The following is an 8,501-nucleotide window of genomic DNA, read 5'->3' as shown; positions in this document are numbered from 1 at the left end:
GGCACAGCCTCCTCCCTCTGGCTTGATTGAGAGGCAGAGAAGGAAGGGGGGCTGGCAGAGGGGGAGAAAGAGCAGACCACCGTCCTGGAGGGACTCTGAGCACTTGCTCTTTCTAAGCCTCTGCTGCTGGCTGGCAAGCATCAAGTTCTATAAAAATATAAATCTTTGGGGAAGTGGTGATGGGGCCAAGAGGAAGTGAGCAAAATGATTTTGTGCAACTCTGCAGGCAGCAGTCGAGTCAGTGAGAGCCAGCCCCTGGCAGAAGCCAGCACCTTCCGCCTGCCTGACATCCTGTCTCAGCAACCACCTGCACCAGTTCTGGGGCTGCAGAGTCCTTTCCTTGGGCCCCTGCTAACACTGCGTCTTGTTGTTGCTGCAGGCTGGGTGCTGGGATTTCCCAGGCTTTTCTGAGAAGCTGCAAAGGATCAGATGAACCATCTCTGGCCGGGCTCTTAGGCTTTTAAGCAGAAGCCCAAGGGCCAGGTTGTGGCCTTGCAGTTGATCTGAGTCCAGTTGCCTCAGCCCATGGTGGCTCCAGGCCAGGGTTTGGGACACGAGAGGCCTTTCCCTAGGACTTCGGTTGCTTTTTCTCTGATTCAGGCTCATGGTTCCTCCCAGACCCTTCCCTCCTCCATATTTTCAGGTTTTTTCAGTAGAACCTAAACAGACATGGGCTTTCTTTTAGATGGGAAAATCTGCTGAGCCACGTTTCACTTATAATTTATTTTATTATTAAATTTTTTTTGTGTGGGGCACCTTGGTCCAACAAAAGGTTTTCTTTCTGGTACAGAGATCCCCTTGGGGCCCAAGCCCTTCTCGTTTATGCATTTACGGAAGCCGGGAACCTGGGTTTGAATGCCAGCTCTGCCACTTCCTAGCTCTGCATCCCGGGGGGCAAGTTACTTAACCCTTCTGAGCCTCAACAGTAATGACAGTATCTACTTCATCAGAGAGAATCGAAGGAGATCAGATGTATAAAATGCTCGGCACAGCAGTTAGTATAATGGAAAGTGCTTCACAGGTCCTAGCTGATTGGTATTCTATACCCAGTGCTGGTATTCTATACCCAGTGCTGAGTTTACGCCCCCTGGTTCACTGAGGTTCCTACTCATTCATTTGTCAATATTCTGAGCACCTAGTAGCTGTCAGGCATTGTGGTAGGGGATAGAAATGCAGAAATGAAAAGGGGAGATCCCTGCCTTCCAGGAGCTCAAAGAATAACAGGGGAGGGATTATAAAAACCCAGCATGGGACAGGGGCGGGTGGGGTCTGAAAATTTTTCTTCAAGGTTCAGTTTGAGAAGTGTCTAGAAGGAAAAGTGCTTGTTTTCTGTGTGGATGCACAGGAGAAGGGCCTTCCTAGCCAGAAAGTAGCATGTGCGTAGGGGAGAGGAAGTGAAAGAGCTCGCTCTGAGCCCCGGGACACGTGGCCCAGTGGCGCTTATGGTTTCCTGATGAACCGGGCAACAGGAGACTGCAGGGGCTGGGAGACCCCCTCACAGAGAGCCTCCAACGCCATTCCGAGGAGTCTGGACTTGATCGCGGGGGCAACATGGAGGCTGCACCTGGGGCTGGGTTAGGGGGCTCAGAGGTGATGAGGGTAGTTCCCCGACTAAGAGTGGCTGTGGACTGGGTTGGGGGGATGGGGAAAGGGGACCATTCCTCCTGGTTTCTCTGTCCTCTTTCCCTGGCTGCCCTTTGGTGTTCGGTCTAGAATGAAAAGGACACTCAGGGCCCCGTCTTACCCCAAAATGCTAAGTGGCTGTGAAAGCCTTCCTCCTCACCCCTCACATCAGCCCCCTGAGTATCGGTGGGCTCTGTCTACTCAGAAAATATAAAGGAAGGGCTTCCTTTATTCATGGAGAGGAAATGCCCCAGGTTTGTGCAGAGGATTCTGGGAACAATTCCTGGGGAAGTGGGGGGGGGAGGCGGTGGCTGGGTCAGTGGCCCCAAGTGTGTTCCCTGTCTCTCCTTGTTCCTGTGGGTTACAGCTTCACAGGCTATCCTGTCCCCACCATGCTGCCCTTGTGACTGGTCCTTGAGCAAAACCCTTCTACTTGGTTTCTCTAACCCAGATGAGATGGGCTGATTCTGGAAGGACTCACCTGGGTCTTAAAGGAGGGGAATTAGGCTGGAATCTGAAAACACCCACCAGTCGGGTTTCCAGCTCCTGCTGTCACTTCCATCCCTAACAGCTCGGCTCACTTCCAGTAGGATGGATCTGTGGTTCTTTCCCTGGCCTCCACCTCCTTCTCCCTCCCCCAAGCTTCTGGCCCACAGCTGCACAAGGGCCACAGGCTTTTTTCTTTAAATGCAGGAACTATCCACTGTCTGTCCAGCTCCCAAACACAGAGCAGCTGTCTGTGCTCCACTCTGCCATGAGCCCATTCGCTCTGTCCTCGTCCACCCCAGGCAGACCCGGGATTACCAAACCCTCCAGGAAAAATGTTCCTTAGCTATACCATCACCACAGCCAGGCAACACGACTCATTGCTACCCCAGAGGGTCTTTCTCTCCCACAAGGTTTTGGTGCTACTGGGTGGCTGAGGGTCAGGAGCCGGGGTACATTGTTGGCAGTGAATTACCAAGATTCAACAACGGCTTTACAGCGAGGAGGACTTGTTTCGGTCGCACGCAGCCTCCTAGAAATCGCTCTCTATATCTCCCTTCTCCCGAGCAGAGATAAAGAGAGCAGCTGCAGTAGAGACATTTATGAGAGGTCACGTTGGAGGCTCGTGACACCTTTCATGTTCCCAAAGTGCAGGGATGTGGGCACGGCTAACATTGGGAAATGCTGGAGCGACAGAAATGCAGTTGGAGAGGACTGCCACTTAATGTCCGGGGAGTTGGCTCATTTCCCTGAGCAAGTCTAGCAGGGATTAGCAAGGCACACCAGACAGACTTGGGATGCGGTGGGGGTGGGCAGTGGGGGGGTAGGGGTGTCGACGGATGATGCCGAAGCAGAACAACTAAAGAAGACCCTGGCAGGCCCCATGCTGAGGCATCTCGCCAGTGCCCCAGTGAGAGGTGTTTGTTAGTAAACACCAGAACAGCACTCCTGTGATCGTCAAATTTTATTTTTTGGCTCTACGTAGATTGGTGCTTAGAGGTAAGTATTATCAACCCTTCAATCCACAGTGTGGGCTTAGGTCCAACTGTTCCTTTTGCTGTCTCTCTAAATAACCCTTTTGGGCGGCACTGAGAAACCCCTGAACCAGGGGAACTCCAAATAAAAATTGCATTCAAGTGTCTGATTCCCAGGAGTTCCCAGGTGAGCAACTTCAGGGAGAGGGTCTGATTTTCAGGTAGATGGCTGTTCCTGCAGGGCGGGGGTGGGGCTTGGGGCCGGAGGGCAGGAGGTATGCTGTGTGATCATGTGTACATGTTGCCCTTTCCCTCCTTTCTGCATGGCTGGTCATCCTGTTGTCCATCAAATAGATCTGACACAGGCTGGTTGCTAGTGTGAGGGCATGGTGGGTGTGTGGGCTGAGAAGGGAAGATGAGGGTCAGCAGATGTGATGCTTACGGGAGGTGCTGAAGTTTTGCTCTTCTGAACAGGGAATCTTAGTTTGTCTCTTTGGCAAAAGATCTTTGATACAAAGGCTGTGTTCCAGCTATGCCCCAGCAGAGTCAACTCATGTGGCTGAATTCTCAGTCCTTACTGTTATGCGCTGTCTTAGTACCTTTGGGCTGATATAACCGAATACCAAAGACTAAATGACTTAGAAACAAGAGAGATTTATTTCCCACATTTCTGGAGGCTGGGAAGTCCAAGATCAAGGCATCAGTAGAACCTGTGTCTGGTGAGAGCCAACTTCCTGGTACATAGATGGTGGAAGGGGCAAGGGAGATCTGTGGGGTCCCTCTTATAAGGACACTAATCCCATTCATGAGGCTCCACCCTCATGACCTAATAACCTCCCAAAGCCACCACCTCCAACTACTTTGACTTGAGGGTCAGAATTCAACCTATGCGTTTTAGGGGGACACAGTCAGTCTATGGAGTGTACTCTTTAGAAAGAGTACATTCTGGCTAAGTTTAGGAGCCTGCCACCAAAGGCTATTTCTTTCTCTTCTGTGGGTTCTGCTTGCCTCCTTACTGTGCGATCTTTCTGATAAGCTATCAGAAAGCCAGAATGTCACGTAATCAGTGCTCCCAGCTCCTCTCCCACCCAGAGTGACATTCTTATCTAGTCCTTGAGTAAATGAATGCTGAGTCTTCTCCATGCTACGAACACGCCCCCACCCAGCTCTCATTCTTTCCATCTTCTTGCTGAGTGTTCCTGGCTCTGTGCTTCCTCTTGGCCCATCTCACTTCCTGAAACACCACTGAAGAGCATTGCTTGTCTTGATGGGGCTTAAGTAGCCCTCCAGGGGCAGGGGAACTAACAGAAGCAGCATTTTCACTTTCAGCCCACATAGAACTGTCCTCCAGGCTTCTGGGAGCCCAGGGGTGTACGGCCTGCATTGGGGCTGAAAGTGATGGCCCTGTGATGGACTGTCTCTAAGGACAGGGGGAGAGGGGGTTCCAACAGAGAAGAGAAGGAATGGGTGTGTTGTGAGCTCTGGACTGTGGCTGCTGCACCTGGACCTCTGGTGAGATGTCTGGCAAGAGCTAGGCTGACTTGTCCACACGGATCTTGTTGGCACAAATGTCACCTGGGAGGCTCCACCTGGAAAGCGAGATGCCTGTCAACAGCACTGCCATGTCCTTGGCCAACGCTACCTACATCACTGTGGAGATTCTCATTGGGCTCTGTGCCATAGTGGGCAACGTGCTGGTCATCTGGGTGGTCAAACTGAACCCCAGCCTGCAGAACACCACCTTCTATTTCATTGTCTCCCTAGCCCTGGCTGACATTGCTGTCGGGGTGCTGGTCATGCCTTTGGCCATTGTCATCAGCCTGGGTGTCACAATCCACTTTCATAGCTGCCTTCTCATGACCTGCCTGCTGCTGATCTTCACCCACGCCTCCATCATGTCCTTGCTAGCCATTGCCGTGGACCGATACCTGCGGGTCAAGCTCACGGTCAGGTAACTTGCTTGGAGAGGGGTGGTGTGGGGCAGTGATAGAGGTGCCTGGGAAATGGGACTACAACCTCCAGATCTCAGACTTTTTGCGTGGAAACAAATCCAAATTGGCCTCTGAGCTTGAAAGAGGTTCTTTTCACCACTTGGTGTGTGAAGGGTTTAACAACGATGAGTAGAGACTTGGGAACTAGAAACAGAGGAACGCTCCAATCCCTCCCCACTGACTACAGGAATATATGCTCAATACCCTGGGGGGCTAAAGATGATAAAAACTCGATGCATCTTTAATTAGTGAAAAATGCTCTTGACTTTTAGAAATGATAGAGACGTACTAGATGATAAGATAAGCAGAGAGGAAAGAAGGAGATAAACTGATGTTTCTCTTCTTTGCAAATGTAGGCTATTTTAAAGTTATTTTAATTTTGTTTCTTCTTCCATGTTGAGAAGGGGACCACAAAAGTTCTCCATTACAGAAAGTAGTAACAACTTTTCAGGTGACCATGTGAACAGAACAGATTGCCAAATGAAGAAATCGAATTCCCCAGGTGTCCTGAATTACATTGGTATCTTGTTGCTCCTCTCTTCTCTTGGGGAAAGAGCATGGTGAGGGAGCTACAGACAACTTTTGATACAAACGAGCCTGGGTTCAAATCCCAGATCTTGAGGCCTGATCTTGGGCAAGTTATTTAGCTTTCTGTGTCTCAGTTCCTCGTCATAGTGTTAAGATGCTCTGAACTCAGATTCACCTCCATTCCATTTTAGCTCCAACACTTTTGGCTTCTACAAGTTGCTTAACTTGTCTGTTTCATTTTTTTCATCTATAAAATGGGGATGATAATTGTACTTTTCCCATAAGATCAAATGAGTTAATACACGTAAAGCTCTTAGAAAAATGCCCAGCACACAGTCTGTGCTCAGTAAATGGTAGCTGTAACTACTATGATTTTCACCATTACCATCAATGAAATGGAGATTGTCATAAAAATATCTCCAGTTTATCATGAGATTTTATTGAGAGAAAGTCTACTGAGTACCTAGCCAGTACTTAAAATCTGCTTCCTTCTTATAGCCTATGTAGAATGTTGTCAGGAAGAATGGTTTAAGGAGAAATGGTGACTTTTGATTGGATGAGTCTTTTAAGGTCCTGGAAGCACCTCAACATGATGTTTGCAACTCCATGAGAGTGGAGTTTAACTCAAACCCCAAGTGTAGTGCAAATAGAGAAGCAGGGGCAGACACAGGTAGGGAGTAAGTGTGGGACAGGCAGAGTCTAATTTATGGACAGCAGCACAACAGCCAAAAAACAAAACAAACAAACAAAAAACCAGTGCAGAGCACAGCAGGCAAACATGCTTTGAGCAGATTATTTCTCCCCAGGTAAGGCGATCCCAGGAGACTTTGATCGATAACTCTTACCTCCCAGGGACTGAAGAATTCTTGGGCTGGAAATGGAACTGTGAATGGGGTACGCAAGCCCCTGACTCTAGGCAACGTACTCCTGTTGCTTTGGAGGTTGTACTTCTTTAGAAAAGTTCCCAGAGAACTTTGCTGTATTTTTCTCTAATCATTGTCTGCTCATCTTGTCTTCATATCCAGTAGAGTTTAGCTGAAATCACCATAGAATACCAACACCCTCCAGCTCCATCTCCCCCCACTCATTAGCAATTCCTCTGTGAACTCACTGACTCTCTTCCATTCCAACAGATACAAGAGGTTCACCACTCAAAGACGAATATGGTTGGCTCTGGGCCTTTGCTGGCTGGTGTCATTCCTGGTGGGATTGACTCCCATGTTTGGCTGGAACATGAAACTGAACTCAGAGTACCACAAAAATCTCACCTTCCTTTCCTGCCAATTCCGTTCCGTGATGAGGATGGACTACATGGTCTACTTCAGCTTCTTCACTTGGATTTTCATTCCCCTGGTTGTCATGTGTGCCATCTACCTTGACATCTTCTATGTCATCCGGAACAAACTCAATCAGAACTTTTCTAACTCCAAAGAGACAGGTGCATTTTATGGACGGGAGTTCAAGACAGCCAAGTCTCTGTTTCTGGTTCTTTTCTTGTTTGCTTTGTCCTGGCTGCCTTTATCCATCATCAATTGTATCATCTACTTTAATGGTGAAGTACCACAAGTTGTGCTCTACTTGGGCATCCTGCTGTCCCATGCTAACTCCATGATGAACCCTATCGTCTATGCTTATAAAATAAAGAAGTTCAAGGAAACCTATCTCTTGATCCTCAAATCCTGTGTGATCTGCCAGTCCTCTAATTGCTTGGACTCAAGCACTGAGCAGACTTCTGAGTAGCTATCCATGAAAGATGACTCTCCATTCCATTACCCTTCAGATTCAGCATGGACAAACACTTGAGGGCCTACCCACCCGGGCCATGGGCTCTCACGTGTTTGATTCCTTCCAGTGATGTGGGATGCATTTGGCTGGCTGTCTCCAATTTTATCTTCCCTACTACCCTCTTTCTCTAATTCAATTTTTTTCTTGTCCTTCTTTTCTAATTCAATTTTCTGGGTGTCTGACTTGAGGACAATAGTCTATTGTTACTACTGCCTGTGTTCCTCCTTCCCAAACAGAAGTCATGGAATCTGAAGGATGCCTCATTGACTTACTGACAAAAGGGTCCCAACTGGGCTGGACATGGACATAATGGTGACTCAGTTCTACTCCATTATGGAACTAAGCAGAGAACCCTGCTCTCAGCAGATACCTGGAGGATGGATGGAATGCAAGGAGTGAACTGAGTTTAAGAGGGACTTAACTTGCTGGATTCACCTGTAAATGTATTTGAGTAAATAAAAGATGATAACTAATTGCTGTGTAGCTCTTTGCTGAGGGTCAGTGTCACTTGGGTCTTGAAGACCCAGCTGGCTCCTCCTGGCACTCAGCCTGCTTCTACCTGATGCCATGTGGCATGTTCGTCTGTGTAAATTCTAGGACCCTCACCCCTGGCCCCAGAACACCCTGCTCCTTTTTCCAGGGCTGATCAGAACATTTGTCAACTTTATGAACCATTCATCGAGTGTTAGAGAAGAAATGATTCTTAGAGCTGAGTCTTAATCATCTCCTCTGGTATTTTATAATTTAATAGGAATAGCGGGAGTGGGGCAAAAAGAGACACCAGACAGCTATTATATGTTGAGCACTTTCTATGTACTATTTTGCACGCGTTCTCTCTTTTGGTCCTGACAGTCTTTTAGGTACCACCGTTATTACCATCTCTATTTTGCAGAAGAGAAAACTGAGGCACAGAGGTGTTAAGTAACTTGTCCACGATCACACAGTTAACGAGTATGAGAGCCAGGATTTCAAGGCAGTCCTGCCTTATGGGAGAACCCAAGATTCTTGCTAACTATCCCTAGACATGCAGAGTGACTTGGCATTTCTACAAATTCCAAACTCTTAAGTCCACCTTATGTACAATTAACAGAATCATGGGTACAAACTATGATTT

General features: G+C 48.2%; 1 protein-coding gene across 1 annotated transcript; it reads left to right on the top strand.

The window, feature by feature from the left end:
* Nucleotides 1-4,280: 4,280 nt before the first annotated feature.
* Nucleotides 4,281-7,860, top strand: ADORA3 (adenosine A3 receptor). Its single transcript, XM_027091055.1, has 2 exons — nucleotides 4,281-5,034; nucleotides 6,736-7,860. Exons 1-2 carry the CDS (start codon nucleotides 4,652-4,654, stop codon nucleotides 7,340-7,342), a joined length of 990 nt encoding a protein of 329 aa, XP_026946856.1. The 5' UTR covers nucleotides 4,281-4,651; the 3' UTR covers nucleotides 7,343-7,860.
* Nucleotides 7,861-8,501: the final 641 nt, after the last annotated feature.

The sequence above is a fragment of the Aethalodelphis obliquidens genome, unplaced genomic scaffold (genome assembly GCF_003676395.1).
Source record: "Aethalodelphis obliquidens isolate GAN/ISIS:26980383/991018 unplaced genomic scaffold, ASM367639v1 scaffold70, whole genome shotgun sequence".
NCBI classification, from domain to species: Eukaryota; Metazoa; Chordata; class Mammalia; order Artiodactyla; family Delphinidae; genus Aethalodelphis; species Aethalodelphis obliquidens.
The sequence above is the reverse complement of the archived record's forward strand: the minus strand, read 5'-3'. Positions and strand labels throughout refer to the sequence as shown.

Bases quoted from the DNA above. Each gene is read 5' to 3' on its own strand.
- ADORA3 (XM_027091055.1), top strand. From the start codon at position 4,652: ATGTCACCTGGGAGGCTCCACCTGGAAAGCGAGATGCCTGTCAACAGC. The intron at 5,035-6,735 runs GTAACTTGCTTG...CCATTCCAACAG, and splicing joins CGGGTCAAGCTCACGGTCAG to ATACAAGAGGTTCACCACTC.